The 21287-nt window shown below is 50.1% G+C and overlaps 1 protein-coding gene across 3 annotated transcripts in view; it reads left to right on the top strand.

The window, feature by feature from the left end:
• Window positions 1-21287, top strand: part of DAAM1 (dishevelled associated activator of morphogenesis 1) — a 90604-nt gene that overhangs the window by 47471 nt on the left and 21846 nt on the right. For all 3 annotated transcript variants that reach the window (XM_069018526.1, XM_069018527.1, XM_069018525.1), the window contains 13 exons: window positions 3781-3870; window positions 12800-12871; window positions 14124-14218; window positions 15962-16295; window positions 16734-16844; window positions 16960-17063; window positions 17477-17543; window positions 17888-18005; window positions 18130-18268; window positions 18632-18690; window positions 19023-19210; window positions 19530-19835; window positions 19932-20039. In XM_069018526.1, coding sequence (XP_068874627.1) covers window positions 3781-3870; window positions 12800-12871; window positions 14124-14218; window positions 15962-16295; window positions 16734-16844; window positions 16960-17063; window positions 17477-17543; window positions 17888-18005; window positions 18130-18268; window positions 18632-18690; window positions 19023-19210; window positions 19530-19835; window positions 19932-20039 — 1791 coding nt within the window. The remainder of the gene's footprint in view (window positions 1-3780; window positions 3871-12799; window positions 12872-14123; window positions 14219-15961; window positions 16296-16733; window positions 16845-16959; window positions 17064-17476; window positions 17544-17887; window positions 18006-18129; window positions 18269-18631; window positions 18691-19022; window positions 19211-19529; window positions 19836-19931; window positions 20040-21287) is intronic.

The raw sequence follows: 21287 nt of genomic DNA, 5'->3' as shown, positions 1-21287 counted from the left end.
GGGCAATGACTCTGGTGGCCCTCTTTGACCAGGGCCTTGATTGACCAGAGGGCTCCTCATACCATTGAGTTGCCTGCTCGGGGAGGTGCAGGCCATGGGAGCATCTATCCCTGCGTGCTGCTGTGTGTCCTCCAAGGGAGAAGGTGTGGACCACTTGTTTGGCCCATGGGACTGTGCTCAGCATGTGCTGAGCTGCACGTTTCTTAGGCAGCTTTAGGAGAATGCTGTGAGATCTCACCTGCAATAGGGGTCGTGCCGTGCTCAGAGAGAGGGGACGAGGTTTGCTTGGCTGGAATGGAGAGCTGTCAGCAGAGCAAACGGCACGGAAGTGTTGTACCTCCTAGAAATAGCAAAATACACACTGAGAATCAAAGCTTCCCTATGAGGTTTTTTTCTAAAATCATATTCAAATGAAGATTTAATGTGGAAACATGTTTCCTGATGTAAAGGTGAATAGTTTAGCTGTACGGGATAAATATTTAAGAGTAGCGTATCTCTTTCCAGTAAAAACACTCTGGGCAGAGACTTCCTTTTGGTAGTAAAATGAGGCTGCTATTTTATGTGCCACTGACCTGATTCCAAAAACAGTATTAAAAATAGTGAAGTTGGCAGATGCTGACATGGGAGGCAGCCAGATGGAAGGGGCAGAGCTGTGAAAGGTGAGGCTGAAGCGAGGGGTGAGGGCTGTGAGGCTGATGGACACCAACTCACCAGTTGTCTTCTCGCTCTTCAGCAGCTGCCAGCATTGCATGCTGTGGTGGGAGTGTGTGGATTGCAAATGGCCCATAAAATGAATTGCCAGTTAGCATCACCTAATTATCAAGCTTGTGATTATTAATTGAAGGCCCATATGGGTGTGAGTTTCTGCACGGCTTCTCTGCTGCGCTGCGACTCCGGTCGGTTGTTAAAGGCTTTGTGGGAGCTGCATTTCTGCAGTGGGCTATGAGGCCCCAAAAAACAGGTGTTGTTCCTTTCTTGATCTGTTGGAGTTGAAAAGGGCAGTTTCTGAGCAGCCTGCACTGAGATACACATCAGTGAGCCTAAGCAAAGGGCTGGAGCTGGCTACAGGAATCCCCATACACGTAAAAACCAGCAAAGGCCTGACTCTCCAGAGCTGAGTCACTGTTACGGCTCCAAATAACAGTTGTTAGTCACTCTTTGATTATGAGGATTTTCATATTCACTGGGTGCCACATAGTATTTATTTAAACACCTCTCCCAAGCATCCTGCAAGATATCATTAGGTAGGTGTTGTTGAGTGATGAAGGGCTGCGATGACTGAACGTGTTAGAGCTGGGGCACAATGAAATGTGCTGTGTGAGACTCAGAAGCGTTTCTGCACCTTTTTTGGATGTGTTTGCACGTTGTCGTGTGCCAGCACCTAATGTGTTCTTCTGCTTTGTCCCTTCTTGCTCCTTCTTAGGCTTCAGCTCAGTTTAGATTTTTTTTCTCTTGGTTAATAAGTCTTCACATTTGCACAAGTTGTCTTTTTAGGGTAGGGTATTTTGAAAGTTTCAGTAAATATTTTTCTAAGGACCTAAGTGCAGATGTGTGTGGCTGGTGCTTTCATGCCTGATTATCAGATTCACGTGGCCAGAAAGTGGGGTCACAGTGGAAGCATTTTCCTGTGCTCTCTCAAACCCTCACCACGGAGGTAAATATTCATCAAGAGACCCTTGTCCTCTGCCAGACTCCAAGATTTACTTTTCCAGTGAGCTGAATTTCAACCAGGTCCCTGTGTAGGTGTCATCCTGTTGGCCACCTTTAGAAGTTCAAAAAAATGTTCAAGGCCAGCTTGTATGGAACCCTGAGCAACCTGGTCTAGTGGGTGGGGGGATGTTGGAACTAGATGATCTTTAAGGTCTCTCCCAACCCAAACCATTCTGTGATTTCTGTGAACTGGGGCTGAGGCAGAGCTTGGATATTTGACTGGCTCATAGCCTGAGGAGACAGCGGTGAAGTGCAATTTTGACTTTGAGGCATGGAAGGGTGACGAGACTTGCCCAAGGCTGGGGTGGAGGTTGGTTGCTTGATATGGATCTCTGACCTCCCAAATTGTAAGGACATGGGAATGTTGGAGAATGCAGCACTCATTGGAGAAGTCCCTAGCCCGGGTTCTCCTCCGTGGGTGCAGGAGGATGAGATGTGTCTCACATTGGGCTCAGGCTTTCTCAGTCCTCTCTTTTTCCCCAGTCTCTGTTGCAGCAACATAGTTCTTTCTGTTGTTAGGGTGTCTTCCAGGCCTGCTTCCAGAACTCCACCAGCATGAGCTCTGTGCAGCACGATGGTTTGGAGATTTAGGGTAAAAATCTGGGAAGAGGCAAAGCCTCCGCCATGAATATGTAATAGAAAAAGCTCCACAACACCTTTCCTTTTGAGGAGTAATTTCATCAAGAAGGGAAATCAATACCTGCAGTGGATAGATAAGCCTTTCTGAGATACTTGGCACTGCCAGCAGCCCTCTGTCAATGGTTGTTGTGCTGGAGGGCTCCTGGGTTTGGGTTACAAGATAGCTGAAGGCTCCCTTCCTTGGCTACTGGGTGCAATATGAGCTTGAATTAGATCAGATGAATTTCTTGGTTGCCTGTGGGCTTGCTCATGCAGGTATCCATCTTTTGCCAGGCGCATCTTGCTCAGCCTTCCCCAAATGTGGCTTTGATTGGGGTACAGGAGCTGCCAGCTTTAGCTGATTTATTGTTCAGGCGGGGAAGCTTTAACAGGTCTCCATATGGGTTTTTTTTAGTTGCTGGAATTAAGTGTGTAATTTTTAATTGGATCCTCTTACTTAAATCCACTGTCTATGTGGGATGAGTTGGCTGGAGGCCATGGCAGGGCTTTCCTGTGACCTTCTGCAGCCTCTCCAGTATCTCACTGCTGCCCCAAAACCCTTCCAGCATGAGGATTGTCATCAGTGGTTTTAAGAGACACCCATGGTTCTGAGATCAATGTTGGCTTTAGCAACAAGCCTCCCAGCCCTGCCTGAATGTTTTATTTAGTTCCCTCATAAAAGCTTTGACCTACATCTAGCACCAGGAAGCGATGAGGCTTTGATAATACTCGGGCATCCCGGCGGAGGGCATGCTGCTAACCGAGCTTCCAAGTCGAAAATGGATGTGTACTTTAAAACATCAGATAAACCAATAAAGGCTTCAGTCAGTAAACAGCTTTATCTCTACCAGGCAGTACGTGATCCAGTTTTGATGGAGAGGATGTACCTCTTTATGAACTGTAGGTATTAGGAAAAGAGCTTTCTATTTTTAGCTGTAGGAAAACAAAGCAAAAGCCAGAACACCTACAGTTTTTGTTGATATGAGGGTGTCAGCAATGGAAATGGGCTGGACCACTCGGGGTGAAGTGCTCCAGTGAAGCAACAATGATAAAAAAGAAAGGTCCTGTTTGAAATTTTCTTTGCTGTGTGTGTCTTAGATGAGGTTGCTCACCTGAAGCTCTCTGTGTGAGAGTCTTGTGGGCAGCTGTGATGGCTTCGTGGGTGTCCTTTCCAAAACACTTACAGCCTTTAAAAGCAATGGAGGAGATGTCTGGGAGGGACAAGGCAGGGAATTTGGCAGCCCAGAGTCAGGGGAGGTCAGCAAGAGCAGGATGAGAAGTGGTGTCATTGCCCTGACAAATCAAGAGTCCCGGGGTGATGCTGCGGGGTCGCCGCTGCACTGTGGTGTGGCCCCACATTGATTTACACTGCTTGTCTAGGGGGTTGTGTCTGTGCCATCACCCATTTGTGTACTCACATTGCATGTTTTGTGTTTCTTTTCCCCTTTCCAGGATGAACTTGACCTCACGGACAAGCACAGAGAGGCCATGTTTGCGCTGCCGGCGGAGAAGAAGTGGCAGATCTACTGCAGCAAGAAAAAAGTAAGAGACTCTTTGAGTCCTGAGCCTCTTCCCTCTCATGCATGATGGGGAGGAGATGGGGAGAAGGGCACAGATCTCTTGGGATGCCAAGTGGTATTTGGGGTGTCACAGAAATGTATCTGTTCCTAGAGTGACTGGGAAAACAAGGTCTTTGGTCTCCAGCCCATTCAGGCTGTAGGGGGTGTCCCCACAACCCTCATGGGTGTCCCCAATCCCATTCTCATCCCTGCCAGCACATCAGGGCCACGTAGAACTCTGTGGGCACTGAGGTTGGCCTTGCAGGAGCAAGGGGCTGCTCCCCATCTCCTTAGAGCCCCACCCAGCACCTAAAGGGGGCTTATAAAACACATGAGGACAGACTTTATAAAGGAGCTGCTGCAGTAGGACAAGGGGTCATGATTTTAAACTGGAAGTTTATTTAGGTTAGATAAAGGAAGAATGTGTTTACAATGAGGGTGTTGAAACACTGGCACAGATTGCCCAAAGAAGCTGTGGATGCCCCATACCTGGAAGTGTTCAAGGTCAGGTTGGATGGGGCTTGGAGCAATCTGGTCTGGTGGAAGGTGCCCTGCTGACAGCAGGGGCATTGGAACCAGTTGGTCTTTAAGGTCCCTGCCAACCCAAACTATTCCAGGGTTCTGTAATTCTGCTCCCAAATTTGCCACTGTGCCCCTCACCTGGCTGCAGGGGGTGGCAGTCACTGGCCCCACTCGAAGGGCACTTGCTCTTGTTTGATGCCTCTTTTCTCCTGCTGTAGCAATGGCACCAGATTTTCCATCCGCATTTTAGGCCAAGAGCAGGCTTACCTTGCTCATGTAGGATTAAGTTTTAAGCCTCTCATAAATACCTCTGAAATCCCTGTATTATTGTTAGACAGAGGCCTGCCATGCCCGAGATTTAAATCGGAGGGGAGAAGGGATGTTAACAAATTACAGGCACTGGTCTGGATCAACAAGAAAATGGGCAGGGCATGCTCGCCTGTCACTGCCTGGTGGATAAGCAGAGCCTTGTCCTGGTGTGTCTGGATAATGGGAGAGTTAAATCAAGCAAAGCCGTGTAATTATTATTGTGAGTGCAGATTACGTGCTATCTAATCTCCAGAGGAAGGGTTTAGATGGAGCTGATGGTGGCTCTTTCCCTTTCCAGAACCTCCTTGCTCTCATGTTTTTTTTAAAGGCTGTGCTGTGAAACTCCTTGCTCACTGGGGGTGTTGAAGGAAGGAGCCACAGAAGTGCCTGTGGCATCCTCAGAGGTTCTGGGAGCAGGCATCCATCCGAGGCTGGATCCTAGCTGCTGGTCTCCTCTGGTCCTCATTCCTCTGGCTGTTCCCAGTCACTCCTTCCCTACTTGTGATGCCATCACAGTGAGCTGCAGAACATATGTGCCACTGCTTGCTCTGATGGAGATGTGCTGGTGGAGACAAATTATTTTCTCCTGTTTTTAAATTAAAAATGAGTGAGACCGTATCAATGAAGGCTCCAGCCACGGAGGAAGTCAGGAATTACATGGGCTGGAGAACGTCTCTGTGCCCAGCAGGCTCTAGGCTGTCCTGCCCTGTGTGGTGATGACCGGTGAGCAGCAGAAAGACCGGTGGATATCCTGGCAGCTCGTAGCAAATCTTACTTGTGCTCCCGTGTTTTCATGAGGCCAGATCACCTACATGGTAGCCTGGCATCGAGGAGAGGGGCTGGACTTCTCCAGCTGAGAGCAGTGTCTGCTTTTGGACCAGGGCAGCAGAGGTGGGGATAGGACAGTGGTCCTACCTCACTGCCTTGGCTGCACTCTGAGTGGCGGCGATTCGGGAAGTGCAGGATGTGCCCAAACCCTGTGTTTAATGACAGTTGTTGCTTGAGATGCTCATAACGTTTCACCTGGTGGGTCCCAGGGGGCTGGCAAAGGTGGGCATCAGTCTCAGGCAGCTGCCTGACTTACCAACAATCCAAAATTGTCCCCTGAGCAGTTTTTGCTCTTTCCTCTGCTGCCAGTTTTGGCTGGCGCTCCTGCTGTGCTGTCGGTGTCATCCACCACACTCAGCTCCCCAGGGCGCATCCCAGATGTCGCATGTTTTATATATTCCCATGGTGGGCAAGATTTCATGAAAGGGAGCCAAAACTGAGACATGTTTTGCTGGGTTGTCCTGGAGAGAGACCTGACAGCACCTGGCCTTGGCAGCGCCTGTTGAGAGGAAATAGGGGAAATCCAGCTATTCCCCAGGCATGTTTCTTTCCCTGGAATATTTCCCCCTGGCCTGCAGCCCTGTATCCTGGTTTCTCTGCCCTGCTAGCAGCTGGTTTTATCCCAGCCCACAGGACTGGCTTGGCAGGGTGGAGGCTTTGTCCTCCTTGATTCTCCATCCATGGAGACAGCAGGTTTGATCCCAGTGTTGACCCTGCTGGGCCCAGGGGGTTGCACTGCATGAATTCCTCGTGGTCCCACTCCACCTGCATCACCCTGTGTCGCTCAGGGGGCAGAGAGACAAAAAGCATCTCGTGGTGGGGCTGGCGAGTTCCAGCAGCAGCAGCCTGAGCAGGAACTGAAGCCTGCACTAAATGCAGCACCCGTGCAGTGCTCAGGTCAGGGGAGAGATTTAAAGATTGTTGGAGAGACCTTCTTTGAAGTCATCAGCCCCTCTACGGCTGGGATAAAGCAGGGAAATGCAAAGGCAGAGATGCATTAACAGCGGGATGAAATCTGCTTTTAGAAGTGGTATTTCTGGACGATGACTCGTTTCATACCTCATCCCAAAATATTTCGCTCCCTGCTGGCCCGGCTCTCCAGGAGAGGATATTGCTCGGAAGCACGGGGAGGAAGCAGGAGGGTTTCCAGATTTGCTGTTTCTTTGGCTGTGGCTTTTCCTCTGTGGAACAGGGTGACTCAGGATGGCCTTTTTCCAGAGGCCACGCTCCAGAGGGAGTTAATGATTAACCCTTCGTGCTTAGTCTGCAGGACCTTTTTAACCGCAGGAGATTTGGCTCCTGACAGCCCGTGTGTGTCATGTCAAGCTGTTAAAGCAGCTCAAAGGGTGGTTTTTATGAGCCTCAAAATATGGGGGGGTACAGGGTGTTCGGGCAGATGCTCAGAATAAATAACCAGGTGGGAGGGATGGGTAGTGAAAGCCAGCTCTCATGAACGCAGGGTCTGGCTCTGCCCCTCTCCCTTTGGGTCCAGCTGAGCAGTTCTGAAGCTGGAGTATAGGAGAAATGGCCCACAGGGATGCCAAGTGATGCTGAGCTCTGTAAGCTTGTGTTGAAAACCCGGTGGCATCACTAACCCTGGGTGCATCACTCTGAGCAGTGCAAAGCAAAGCTTGTATCTAAAATTTCCTCAGGGTGAGATAAAAAGCCAGGATCCCTTCGCATTAGGAAAAGGCCACAGTGGTGATTTTTCAGGGGAGGATGGGGAAATGTGTGATAAATAGGGAAATGAGTGATGTCTCTCCAATAATCCTCTATTTCCCAGCCAGACAGCCTCTTTCCCCTCCAACTGCGCCTTCCACCTACTCCCTCCAGAGAGCTTTGCCTCCCATCTCATGCTTCCACTTGTCCTGCTCAGTCCTGCAGCTCCTTTGTGGGGCTTGTGTTCCATTCCCTTCATTTAAAAAATGTCAATTCCCCATATTTTTGCTGCAGTAGCAGAACTAAGAGCACAAGCTGACAAAGATGGCATGCAAGGGAGGGGAGGATAAAATAGCTCGGCGTTTTGCCATGCTCCAGGGTCACCTGGGATGGATGAGAAGGATTTCATGGCCTCTGAGCATCCAGATATACCTGCTGTTATTGCAGCAGCAGTTGAAATACCATCTCAGGTGTCATTTGCTCAGGCTGACCGAGAGAAACTGGCTGTTTGCATGGCTGGGGGTGTTTTTCACTGGGAAATGTTTATAGATTTTATCTTTCAAGGTAATTCCCTTTTTAGTTCCAATCACAACACACTTTTGTTTAAGCAAGGTTTTTCTCACTCTCCAGCCAAAAAATGCATCTGTTAGCAATCTTTTTGGATTTTAAAGCGAAGCTTTTCAAACAACGAACCAGCTGACTATGAAAGGCATCTGGTCATGCTATATTTGCTTATGGGGAGCATAATTTTTAAACCCTGGGAAAAGCGTACGAGGGCATGTGTGTATTTGTGGAGAGAGGGTATAGGAAGTGTTAGCATATGGAAAACCAGAGCAGGCTGGGCTGGGCTGGTTCAGACCCTGAGATCCCAGCCTGGGGAGAGTCTGATGAAATTCCAGCCCTTTGCAGCATGGCTCCCTGGGGAAGCAGCTTTAGTTGAATGATTTAGGTGCTGTTCCAGGGATACCTGGAGGAATGAGGGAGCCCTGGAGGGCTGTGGTGAGTCCAAACCTTGGCCAGCACACACCTGGCAAAGGCTGGGCCATGCTGGTGGAACTGGGCTGGATTTAAACATCTCATGCAGGCTGCAGAGCCCTTGGCTTTAAAACCCATCCATGGCACAGTCTGCTTCCTTTTTGACCTTGCAAACAGCATCCAGGTGGATCATCCAGAGCAGTCAGGGAGGGAGGGATTGCCCAAATGCAATGGGCTGCGAGCTTTCCCTTGCTCTGCTGTTACGGAGCAGCAAGGAGGGGTGGGGAACACTGTGCAAAATAAAAGTTATGTCAGGACAATGTGTAAAAATGAAGGGGGTGTTTCTATTTTTGCAGCAGGTACCAACTGAAGAGGGTTTTTTTAGCCCCTTGCTGTGACTTCCCCGGAGCAAAGTTCTCCTGGGGCAGACTAACCTTGCAGGTAGTGCCAAGAGGGGGGTGAACCATCAAAATCATAGAATTGTTAAGGTTGGAAAGACCTCTAAGATCACTGAATCCAGCCATTAACCCAGTACTGCCATATTCACCCTTAAACCATGGCCCCAAGTGCCACATCGACAACTTTTTGGACACTTTAGGGATTGTGATTCCACCACTTCCCTGGGCAGCCTCTTCCAGTTCCTCACCACATTTTCAGTGAATAATTTTTTCAAAATATCCAACCTAAGCCTCCCCTGGCACAACCTGAGGCCATTTCCTTTTGTCTTATCATGTGTTACCTTGGAGAAAAGCCATGGATGTTGTCACTGAAGGGCTCTCTAGGGCTTTCGTGGAGCTGGCTGCTGTGAGCCAGGCCTTTCTTTCCAACCTCGTAGGATGTAGCTTGGTGTGTTGGACATCAGGTGAGTGGGGAACTCAGCCAGCCACCATCAATTATCCTAAAGCAGCTCCAGATCCAGTTATCCCAAAGCACCACCATGGGCTATGAGCATAGGGAAGCAGGCTGCTGGATCAGATGTGACATCACCTGCAGACTGAACATCTCAAAGATGTTGCCAGAAGCTTTTTTAGGAAGCAAAGCAGGTGTGACAAAGCACTGAGGCACATCACAGGTGTCTTTCTCCCCACCACCATGGGGACATGCTGTGAGGTTGCAGTGCTCCCTCCTCCAGCTGCATTCCTGCGGGTCAGAGCGGCAGGAGATGCATCTTCCAGGTGCAAATAGGTTGAGGCCAGCCTTGAAATTGCTTTGAGCCATCACTGGCTGAGGCCCCACCTCCTCTGTCCAGTGGTCATTGGGAAGAGAAGGAAGTCTGGCTGTGGGAGCTGCTGACGCTCCGAGGGGGAGGCACGAAGGCCGTGGAAGTGTCAGCCTTGTAACCAAGACATGACAGGGCTGGGGAGTGTGAAATCTCCCTGGGAAGAGCAAAGGGATGGCTGGAGCTGGCAGATTGGTGACCTTCACTTGGAAAAGCTCCTGTTAATGAGGCATCTTGAGCGGGCACTGCTTTCCCTGCAGTGCCGAGGAGGGGATGGAGCTTGTTTATTGGGTTCACATCACAGCACCCCCTGCCCCTGCCACTGTGGAACAAAACAGTGGAGTGGCAGCATCCATCAGCCCCAGGCACAGAACTGAGGGTGAAGGGACAGCAGGGCCTGTGACAGGAGAGGGTGACATGGTGACACCACAGCTGTAGCTGATGGGATTTGTGTTTTTGCCAGGTCCCTGGAAAGAAGTAGGTGGGGAGAGCAGGTGGAGCAAAGCAGGGGATGGAGGAAGGTTTGCCCTTGGCTGTGCAACTTTGGCATGTCCTAAGTTTTGCAGCAGAGCACGTCTGTGGTGGCACATCAGGGCCTGGAGGACAGTGAGGGATGTTGATGCAAATGTTGTAGAAGAGAAAGGACCCCTTCCCTGCAGTGTGCAATTAAAGCCATCGCTGTGTCTCTAACAGAGCAGCTCAGTCTGGGCTCCCGCGGGGTTCAGATCAGCCCTCACTTCTGTGCTGCTTGAGAGCACACACAGCAAAGACTCAGCCCAGAGAATTAGAAACTGGGAGATGTTCAGTGATGCAGTGGAGCATCCTGGAGACGCTCACGTTGGAGGTACTCAGCTCTGTGTCTGGGTCCTGAAGGCAGGCTGCAAAACCCACACCCCCAAAACCCACTGTGGGTGCTGGGAAAACATCTTACACATTCACCCTTTCAAACCCTGATGCCAGAGAAGTTCCTCCCTCCTCCTGGTGCTGAGCAGAGCCTTGTGACTCACTTCCCTCCGGGCTGTCGCTTTGTCAGGAGATTTCTTTACCACCAGGAATACACCAAAGGACACTTATCAGTGTGCTGTAGACCATTAGCCCCAGTAATTACCACTGAGCAACGTCCTGCAGCGAGCTGAGGGAAGCCCGTGCCCTGATCTTTGCCTGCTTTATTGTGCAGTCCCCCTTTGCTGCTTTCTGACGAGCCTGCCCAGCTGCTCATCGGAATTAATGAGGTTCTGCTGCACTTAATTGAGAGTGCTTTCTAAATTGGGGGTTTCAGGGAGGAAATGCAAGAGCCCGAGGGAGCCCAGCAAAGGGAAATATTTATAATGCAGCACGTTAATTATAAATGAGCAGTTTAGCCAATTTTGTTGTTCAGCCTCCCCTTGGCCCCCCAGAGACCTTTATTTGCTCTACTGCTTCTTTTCAACCCTAAACGAGCAGCAGGTCCAGATCCCTGCCTGCATCACAGGTGTTCACAGAACATGGGAAGGTCCTGGGATGTGGGATGACCCAGCCCTGCTGCCTTCCCTCCCCATTCCTCAGCACGGATCTCACTCCCTGCCCAGGTCTCCTGGCTGGGCACATCTGGACACCTCTTGGTGCTGTGCTGTGGTGGGACCTTGCCACCCTTCCCAGCTGGTGTCTCTGTTGGGACCACTGGTGGGAAAGAGATGGTCCTTATAAGAGGGGTGGTGGGGAAGACCTCCACTGACAGGGCCACCCATGTTCAAGGCACCCATGAGTGTCCCAGCTCCGCTGTCCCCTGGAGTACATTTGGATGCCGGACTCTGAAGTGGGGCAGGAAAGCTGGGAAAATCAGAATCCCAGAAGCTTTGTGCTGAGCCTTTTCCTGGCAGGGCGTGAGGCAGCTCGGAGGAGGGGGTTGGCACAGGTGCACAGGGCCCAGCTGAGGACCTGAAAGACTCAGTGGCCATGTCAGACAGAACTGACACTGAGCAGACAGGTGGCCTGAGCCTCAGCCCAGCTGCTTGGCACCTCTGAGGGGTTGTGGGGTCAGGAGGAGTGTTAAAGCGAAGGGCAGAGGTTTCCAGGCCTCTTGTTGCTCTCAGGCTTGTTTTGTCCCTACCGTGGAGCCAGGCACAGCAAAAGGAAGGGTCAGGTCTGCAGGCACAGGCTGTGCTGCCCAGGGGTGAACTGAATCTCATCCAAATTACCTGTCCTTGCCTCCGTGTGTCCTCGTCTTGGCACGCTGCAGCTTGGGAAGTTTGGATGCACAAATGTTTCCCACATTTGCCTCTTGAGCCATGGTAAATATTTGGGACTCTGCTCCTCGGGCTCGCTGAAATCAGCTGCAGTTGTCTGCATGCACAGATGTGGGGGCAGAGAGGAGGTTGTCCAGCTCCCACCATCGTTGGTGTTTGTGGTGTAAGATGAGGTTTACAAACATCTCTTAAAGTTAGGGAAGGGGCAGAGCTGTGCATCAAGTCAGGCTGTGATCAGAAGATGGTTACTGATGGAAAATGTCTGGGATTTGTGCAGTATTTGTTGACTCTAGCCTAGACCTGTGTGGCATTTCTGCTGTGAAATCCTCTTCTTCTGATGTGTATGTTCTTTAGGAAAATAAAGTGGGGAAAAAGGTTAATTATTAAGTATTCCCTCAAATTCTGGCTACTTACTCCATGCAGCCCCTGGTAATGTGCAGCATTAGTTATCTGAGCTGGGCTCAGAGGTCCTTCAATCATGTCCTACAAGAACAAGGTAGAACCTGAAAACCCCTCATGGGCCCCAACAGATGCAGGGCATCGTAGACCAGTATGGCCAAACAAGGCTCTGCATCATTCAGTGTCATAGATCATGGGCCCAGGGGTGACATCCTTTAAGAGGTGACATTGCCAGATGCATGTTCCCTTCTAGTGACTTATGAAGCCCCCAGAGGAATTGTCTGTTGTGCCTGGAGTCTCTCTTAGGATGTTGATAAGTCATGGTTCTGCTCCAGGAGTGCAGCCTAGATCATGTCACATTTAAACACTCTTCATTGCTTGTAAACATTTTCCCCCGCAAGCATATTCAAGGCTGTGCAGCCAAAGCTTCAAGGACACTGTCAAGTTGAAACAAGAGAGATTTGGATGTAAAATTTCAGTGTGGTTTCTTGGAAGCTGGTAATCACAAGACTGATGCAGTGTCAGTGGGGCAGTGTTTGGTCACAGGCAGGTGGTGTAATTGTATTTAAAGTATGGCAGTTCAGTAAAATAGGTAATCTTCCCATAGCTGGAGCTTTCAGGGGTGAGCTCAGAATGTAGAAAGTCACACTTAGATTAATATAAAGTAATGCAAGAGCCCAGAGGTGCTTCAGAAGTGGTTGGTCATGAAGGGCAGGGGATGTTAATACTATTTCTACTAATCTTATGGTTTTGTTTCTCTTTCTTATCCCCTTCAGGACCAGGAAGAAAATAAAGGAGCCACCAGCTGGCCAGAGTTCTACATCGACCAGCTGAATTCAATGGCTGCTGTGAGTATTCCCCCGGTGCTCCAGTGCCTGTGAACCCCATGTGGGGCAGCAGCACAGTGGGGACAGTCTGTCAGCCTTGTTGTGCCTGAGAGGGGGGCAGGTGTTAACAGAGGCAGTGTCATCTGTTAGACCAACAGGTGCAAAGTGGAAATGTTCCTACGGGACCTGGGGCGTTTCATACGATCACAAAACCATGGATGGCATTTGGGTTGGAAGGGACCTTAAAGAACATCCAGTTCCAACCCCGTGCTGTGGGCAGGGACACCTTCCACCAGACCAGGTTGCTCCAAGCCCCATCCAGCCTGGCCTTGAACACTTGCAGGGATGGGGCAGAGGGATGAGCAGGGGCTGTGAGCCAGGAGGGAGCGTGCTGCTTCCCTCTGGGAGTGCAGGAACACCCAGTGCTGGCCATGGGCTGCCAGCCAGGCAGAGCCCTGAGCCTGAGCAGAGCTTGTGATCAAAGCCTGCCAGATGCCTGGAGGGTGGCTTTGATCTCCCTGACGTGCTGCTGAAGAGGAGCTGGGTTAAATGCTGGGGTCAGCACAGCTCCTCATGTCTGCTGGACCCTTTCTCTCTGCTTTGGATTAGCCTCAGCTGGTGCTGGCAGAGCTCACCCTGACACCTCTGGGGGCCCAGTGCTGTCGGGTGGTGCAGGAACCACTTGGGGGTTGCTTTAGCTGTAGCTGTACCCCATGCCTGCCCAGGGAGCAGGCAGCCCTCCTGCCCTGCTGCAGGAGTCAAATCCCAGCCCCAGGTGGAGAGCAAAGCACAGTGTGGGAGATGCATCCTGTGCACACAGCCACTGTCCCCAACCCAGATGCACACTGGTGGCTTGCAGTGGGAGACTTGGGAATGACAGGGTTGGCTGTTCACCATCCCCATGGCCTACTCTGGTTGCTCTCCAATAGCTCAATGTCTTTTTTGGATGTCTTTTTTATATTGTGGTGCCCCAAAACTGCCCTCAGGACTCGAGGTGAGGCCACACCAGTGCAGAGCAGAGCAGGAGTTGTGTGGGGGCTTGGAGACAGTGGCCTCATCCCCTTGTCCCCAGTCCAGGCTGTCTCCTTGCAGACCACGGAGAGGTTTTCCTCACTGCTCTGTTTCCCAATCCTGTGATTGCCATCAGGATTCCAGACTTCCAGGATGGATTTAGGATCCCCATGGCTTGGCACAGTGGGCAGTGGGCACTGACACTCCTCGGGCACACGATTTGCAGGGAAATCTTCTGACTTCTGCCTTCCTCCTTTCACAGAGAAAATCACTGATCGCCTTGGAAAAAGAAGATGAGGAGGAGAGAAATAAAACAATCGAAAGTTTGAAGACTGCGCTGCGGACAAAACCAATGAGGCAATTCCCTTCCCTTTCCTGGCTTTATTGCTGCAGTTGTGGCTTTGGATTTGAGTTCTCTGGCAGAGCAGGGGGTTAAATAGAAATGTAAATGGGAGCTGTACAGGGTGAGGAAGGCGAGGACTCTGAGGCACGAATTGCATTTTTTTTTTGTTTCACCAACTGCTTTTTTTGTGTCCCATTTTGTCATTTTGTTCCTTTTTCTTGGTCCTTTTAGTGACCAAGAGCCACCAGGACTTTCCTGTCTGTTTAGACAAACCAGGCAACTTTATTTTTTCCAAATTTTCCTTTATTCTTACTGGAACAGAAGGTAAGAATTCCTTACAGATTGATTTTTTTTTTCCAAGAAAACGACAATTTTTATTGGTCAGCCAGGCCCTTTGTTTTAATTACAGCTCCTCTTGCACTTTATAAGGGAATAAAGTCACATGAATCTTCAGGCTTTTATGAAATGAAAAAGAACTTTTGATGGGGAGGATAAAGGAAGGCTGGGACTTCTCTCTGAATGTGTAGCTTTTCCTAATTTCGTTTTCTCTGGAGTCTGCATGCACACACTGAGATGCCTCAGGTTGACATCTTCTGATGGGAACATCTTCCAGTAGGAAATACCTGACCTGTTTTGGTTATGGAAGAAACAAATTTACTATTGCTTGCAAATACTTTTCCCTCTTCCACCTGTGGTGATGGTACTTGGTAAGAAATTCACAGGGTCAAGGATGAGCACCTGATTCCTGTGACACCTGCACCTTGTGGCTGGTGGCCACCCATGAAACATTGCAATGTCCTTGAAAACTGGGGTTTGAGTGTTTTTGGAGGGATGCAGCAGGCTCTGTAGAAAATTTTACCTGTTGGACCTATTTTTGCCCCCAGGGAGGTGAACACTTAACTTTCCTATTGACTTTGGCTGGAAGAAGAGCAGGCTTTGAAGCAGACAAAGCAGTTTTCCCCAAGCCTGCAATTACCCCTTTTGTTGCTGTGCATCAGCATGGCTTGTTTTGAATTAAAATCATCCCAGTGCTGGGATGTTCTTGGCTCGTTTGCCTTCCGAGCCTGTGCCTTTTGCCAGACCAGAGGACACCCAGCCTGGATGGCACTGGGCAGGGGGGCCCTAAAATGCCTCAGCAGTGTGCAGTGTTTTGTCTGCCTGCTCTGGTGAATCTGCCTGGGGCACTGCCCTGTGTTTGCTGTCTGCTTTCTCTTCAGTGGCATTGTAAGTCATCATAAAAATTAAAAATCCCTTAAAATTGGGAAGGTGTGCCTAAAGGAGGAGAAGAGTGTGGATGGTGAGGCAGGAGAGGTAGCAGAAGGCAGAAAGGCTGGCATTGAGGTGTCTGCAGCCGATGAGGGGGTGACTTAAGGGTTTGGGATCTTCTTCCAGTCCAAAACTGGTCTTGGGTGAGTGGGATTTAAGACTCGGGGTTGTATTTTTTGCAGTGTGACTGCAAACTTCCAATCTCCATCCCGGGACTTGTGTTGAAGGCTGGATTACCTGGTCCTCTTCCAAATATCCTCACTCTGGACAACCTTGTGCAGATGATTCCTGGTTGCTTGTGCTATCAGGCACCAGTTAAATTGATTTTTACAACCCCATCCCTGTGTCTGGGCCCAGGAGTTCTTTCTGGTGTCCAAGAAAAAGTATATAAGAAGGTTCTGGATTTACATCAACAAACAAGTTAGGCCTGTTTGTGGGTAAGACAGTCCTTTAGCCTTTTGTTTTGAAGTTAAAACCCCTCTTCCTGGCAGGTTTGTGACCCGGTTCATCGACCTGGATGGCTTATCATGTATCCTCAACTTTCTGAAAAGCATGGACTATGAGACAGCAGAGTCTCGAATACATACCTCGCTCATTGGATGTATAAAAGCACTAATGAACAACTCCCTGGGCCGGGCCCACGTCCTGGCCCACCTGGAGAGCATTAACGTAATCGCTCAGAGTCTGAGCACGGAGAACATTAAGACGAAGGTGGCAGTGCTGGAAATCATGGGCGCCGTGTGCCTGGTTCCCGGGGGCCACAAAAAGGTACTGGAGGCGATGCTGCACTACCAGAAATACGCCAGCGAAAGGACTCGTTTTCAGGTGGGTGTGTCTCCACTCAGCCCCTGAAATTCAGCATTCCTGTCCCTTTCTCCCCCTGAATATCTAAATGGCTGCTTGCAAATGTTTTGTTATGGCTGCTTGCGAGTCCAGAAATCCGGAATTAGCCCAGACCCGTGTCTGATGAGATCTGCAGCCGAGCGAAGAGGGAGGAAACAATTACTCAAGGCAACACCAACCAAAAAAAAAAAAAAAAACCAGCTTGCTTGTGCAGGGTCACTGGGATCACAGCTCTGCAAGGCTGCAGCATACCTGGATGGGCTGATGTTAGCCCAAACGGGGTGCTGGGGTGGCCAGCAGCTGATGGTGCATCACCAGCCATGGGAGCATTGTGAGGAGTTGTTCCTGCGTGTGTTCCCTGGCTGTTTTTGCAGCACTGGGGCTGTCACGGGGCTTTAACTGACACTGTGTGTTTGGCAGACGCTGATCAACGACTTGGACAAGAGCACGGGCCGGTACCGAGATGAAGTGAGCCTCAAGACAGCCATCATGTCCTTCATCAATGCCGTCCTGAGTCAGGGGGCAGGCGTGGTGAGCGCCGGGGCTCTGCGAGAGGGAGGCCTTGGGGTGTGTTTGGGGTGCTCTTTTTTCAGTGAACTTTCTGAGGATGTGCATCTTGTGCTGAGCCCACAACTGTCCCTTGCAGGAAAGCCTGGATTTCAGACTCCATCTGAGATACGAATTCCTCATGCTCGGGATCCAGCCAGTCATTGATAAGTTGAGACAACATGAAAATTCAACCCTTGACCGGTGAGTAGTGACTCCCAGCCCACTTGGGATTTTTGTTTGGTGCCCTTGCTTCTGGTTTTGGCCTTTGGGGAAAGCACATGGCTCTAGAGTCACACCTCTTACAGAAATTCCCTGCTGTCTCCAGAGACGGAACAAAATATTCCAGCATGGTTTTGCTGCATTCTGATGTAGGGTTGAGCTGGGAACGATGTGCCATCAGGGGCCTGGGGATGCTGTCAGCCCTCATCCACCTCTTCTCATCCCAAAAGGCTCCTTGGACATGCTGTAGTGACTAGGAGGTCGAGGCTGAAGGTCCAGTTAGTGTTTCTAGCCCTGCCAGTCTCTGGGCTGCTGACAGATCAGGTGTCTATAATTTATTAATTGTCACACTTGTATCTGCTTTTGACAGTATTTTTTTTCCTTTCTTTCCTCAGGCACTTAGATTTCTTCGAAATGCTTAGAAATGAAGATGAGCTGGAGTTTGCCAAAAGATTCGAGCTGGTGAGTATGAATGCCCCTGATGCAGACACTGGCACTCAATGTCACAGTTAGTTTTAAAAACACCTGTGTACCCTGGGACAAAGAGTGGTATTCTGGATAAAATGTGGAGGTTGGAAATCTTTCCTGTTGCCCTGCTCTTTTGCTACATCTGTCCTAGAGCCTACTTTAGCCCTTTTGTCCTCTGGCTGCCCAACAGCTCTGTTTGCCCCTCACAGGGCAGTGGGGCTGGTCTGTCCATCAGTTTTGGGGTGAGGGTGACTCATAGGGTCTGGAGCTGAGACTTGGGAAACAGGCTATGCTATTGTGGGTGCAGTGGCCTGACCTTGCCTGGCTCCTGTCCACAGGTCCACATCGACACCAAAAGTGCAACTCAGATGTTTGAGCTGACGAGGAAGAGGCTGACGCACAGCGAGGCGTACCCGCACTTTATGTCCATCCTGCACCACTGTCTCCAGATGCCTTGTGAGTCCCAGGAGAGACCAGGAAACCCATGGCTTGCTGGAGGCTTGGCAGCCCAGCTCTCCTGCCCAAGGGCATCACAACCTCCCCTTTGCTGACATCAGTCTCTCCCCTTCCTTCCCTGCAGATAAAAGAAGCGGCAACACTGTCCAGTACTGGCTGCTGCTCGACAGGATCGTGCAGCAGATCGTCATCCAGAGTGACAAAGGGCAGGACCCCGACGCCACTCCCCTGGAAAACTTCAACATTAAAAATGTTGTACGAATGTAAGTGCTCGAGTGTGACTGTTCCTTACTCGTTGCTGTCACACAGTGATGTTCCTTCTCCTCAGCTGCACACAAGCCAGCATCCCTGGAGCTGTTGGCTTGCCAGGACTCACTCACCCTACCTTATAAATTAAGCCCGTCCTTTTCATTAGACAGCACTTGCAGACAATACTTGAGATTTAGGAGTTTTTGCATGTTCCCTGATAAATTTTATGTAACCCTGCTGGAGGGAGACACAGCAGAGCTGTTAGGTGTACCAGTTTGGGACCCTTAAATCCCACTTGCTCAGTCATGTTTCTTGCTGGTGATGGTCTCTTATTTGCTGTAGGATTGTCTCACGTGCTACATCCCTTTTTCTTTTAGGTTAGTCAATGAAAATGAAGTGAAACAGTGGAAAGAGCAAGCAGAGAAAATGAGAAAAGGTGAGTCATGGAGAAATATACAGTGTCAACTTTAATCTTGGCTTAAAAGTTAACATACACATGTATTTATGTATTTATTTATACATGTATCTGCAGCCTTTATTGAGGGGTTGAGATAGTATCATGCCATGGGGCTGACATGGGAAATGGGCAAAGCAAATATTACTTTTTTCATGGAGAGGCTCCAAATGGGGTATTACAGCACAGCACAGGCTCCCTTTTGTCAGCTGCAGTTTCTCTGCAGGGCAGCGTTGGGTTTAGCCCCACCACGGGCTGCCGTTGGCAAAAAGGAGTGTTTGTCACCCAAAAGTGGTCTCCTGGGGCTGTTTCAGAGCACACAGAGCTTCAGCAGAAGCTGGAGAAGAAGGAGCGGGAGTGTGATGCCAAGGCCCAGGAGAAGGAGGAGATGATGCAGACGTTGAACAAGATGAAGGAGAAGCTGGAGAAGGAGTCCAGCGAGCACAAGCAGGTCAAGCAGCAAGTGGCAGATCTCACAGCACAGCTCCACGAGATGAGCAGGGTGAGACCTCAAACCTGCTCCCTGTTGTGGGCCTGGTCCCAAACCCTCTGCAAATGCTGTGGGGTGATTTCAGGAGGCTGAGCTGCATGGGGAGGGGTGAGAAAGAGGCTTGTTGGGAGAGCCACCAAGATATCTGACCCTTATGATGGGATGATTTTGTCTTTTCACTTGCATTGAACCTCAGTCAGGAATGCTGATGCTTTTGAATGCTCCCTTTGTTTCCTTAATTTTAACTAAGAAAATTAAAAGTGAGCATGGGGATGTTTCTTAGTGTCCCCCAACTCCATATGACCAGTCCCCATTCCTCTTTCTCTCCCAGAGGGCGATCTGTGCTGCCAGCCCCGGAGGACCTCCCATGCCACCAGGAGCACCTGGTGGCCCTTCACCTTCTCCAACTCCCGGATCTCTTCTTCCCCCTCCACCACCCCCACCGCTCCCAGGGGTATGTCCGCCACCACCTCCCCCACCACCTCCTCCAGGTGGTCCCCCACCTCCCCCTGGCCCCCCACCCCTGGGTGGAATGGTGCCTCCCCTTGGAGCACCTCTGGGCATGACCTTCAAGAAGAAGAGCATCCCTCAGCCGACGAACGCCCTCAAGTCTTTCAACTGGTCCAAGCTTCCAGAGGTAAGCTGGGCAATAATTTGGGCAGTGAGACTAGTGGTGCTGTAAGGGCAGGTGAGCAGGAGACCCCCAACCTGCAATGCTCCCATTGTCTTGCAGAACAAGCTGGCAGGCACCGTGTGGACCAAGATAGATGACACAAAAGTGTTCAAAATCCTGGACCTCGAAGACCTGGAAAGGACATTCTCCGCCTACCAAAGACAGCAGGTAACAGCTGGCCCAAGGTGGGCACACCTGGGGACCTGGGCAAGGTGCCAACATTATGGGATCACATGGTTTCACGTGTGCTCCCAAAACACATCTCCCATCATTATTTCATACCAAAGCTGTGTTTGCCACATCGATTTCATCTGCTTTATCCTCTCATCCACATGCCAGAGCCTTTGCGTTGAGGCGGCCATTCATGGCTCACTGTGCCTGGTTCCACCCCTGCCCACACACCTGCCCACGTGTACCACGAAGATGGATCACCAAAAAAACACACACAAAAAAAAAAGAGACAGGGAATGTTATGAAAATAACCCCCAGATGTGGCCACAGTTGGGCAATATTTTTGGATTGCTCTTAACAGCAACTGCTTCATGTGTCTGTATTGGGTGGAAAATTTCTATCCCTTTCTGGCCAGGAAGGACTAAGTTTTGCCCACATCTACCATGGGTGGGTCTCTTCTTTTATTTTTGTAGTGAGCCAAGAGCAAAATGTGAGCTTTGAACAAAAATCCCAAACCAAAATAATGTCATTGCAGGCAAAAGTCTCTGCTTTTTAATCTCCTGCTCAAGCAATACAGCCCCAGTTCAGAAGGCATCAAAGCACACGAAGAAAATTAGACACTTATTTTACCCAAGCAGGATAAAAATGGGCAAAAGCAATGAGTTTTTCGAGAAGGTACGAGAAGGAGCAAGGAGAAAGGCTGAAAAAGGATGTTCACCTGCTGAACACCTGGCTGTGTTCCTGGGAGGAGAGAACAGCTTGTCTCCTTCGTGCCAGGCTCAGTCAGAGGAACAGTGCTGGGAAGGAGTGGACCAGACCCATAAGCTCATTAGGCAGCGTGAGAGTTCAATCTCTTCCAGAGGCTAATTGAGGGAAAGATCAGGGTGAATTAGAGCAGGGCAGATATCAAGAGTAACCCACCAGAAGTACGTGCTGCTCCAGTGTTTTGGAAATAGGTGACCACAGCAATGTCTCTTTCCCCTGGGATTTTTGGAGTTTGACTCATGCTTACTGGCGGGCATGTCTGAGGACAAGGGATGGAAATGGAAGAGAAGCAAGAATAGAAACCTGAGTGTGGGCAGGACAGTTTGCTCTCGGGCTTGCCTGCCCGAGCCCATGAGTCACCTGGTGTGATGCGGATTATTGCCAGGCAGGAATTTAAAAATAATTTGGCTTGTCTGAGGTCCTGCTGGGTGAAGTGGCTGGTTAGGTTTGGGGCCAGGAGGAACAGGGAGGTGGCACAAG

Source organism: Aphelocoma coerulescens, chromosome 5 (genome assembly GCF_041296385.1).
Source record: "Aphelocoma coerulescens isolate FSJ_1873_10779 chromosome 5, UR_Acoe_1.0, whole genome shotgun sequence".
Taxonomy (NCBI): domain Eukaryota; kingdom Metazoa; phylum Chordata; class Aves; order Passeriformes; family Corvidae; genus Aphelocoma; species Aphelocoma coerulescens.
This window is presented reverse-complemented; position numbering and strand designations above follow the sequence as displayed.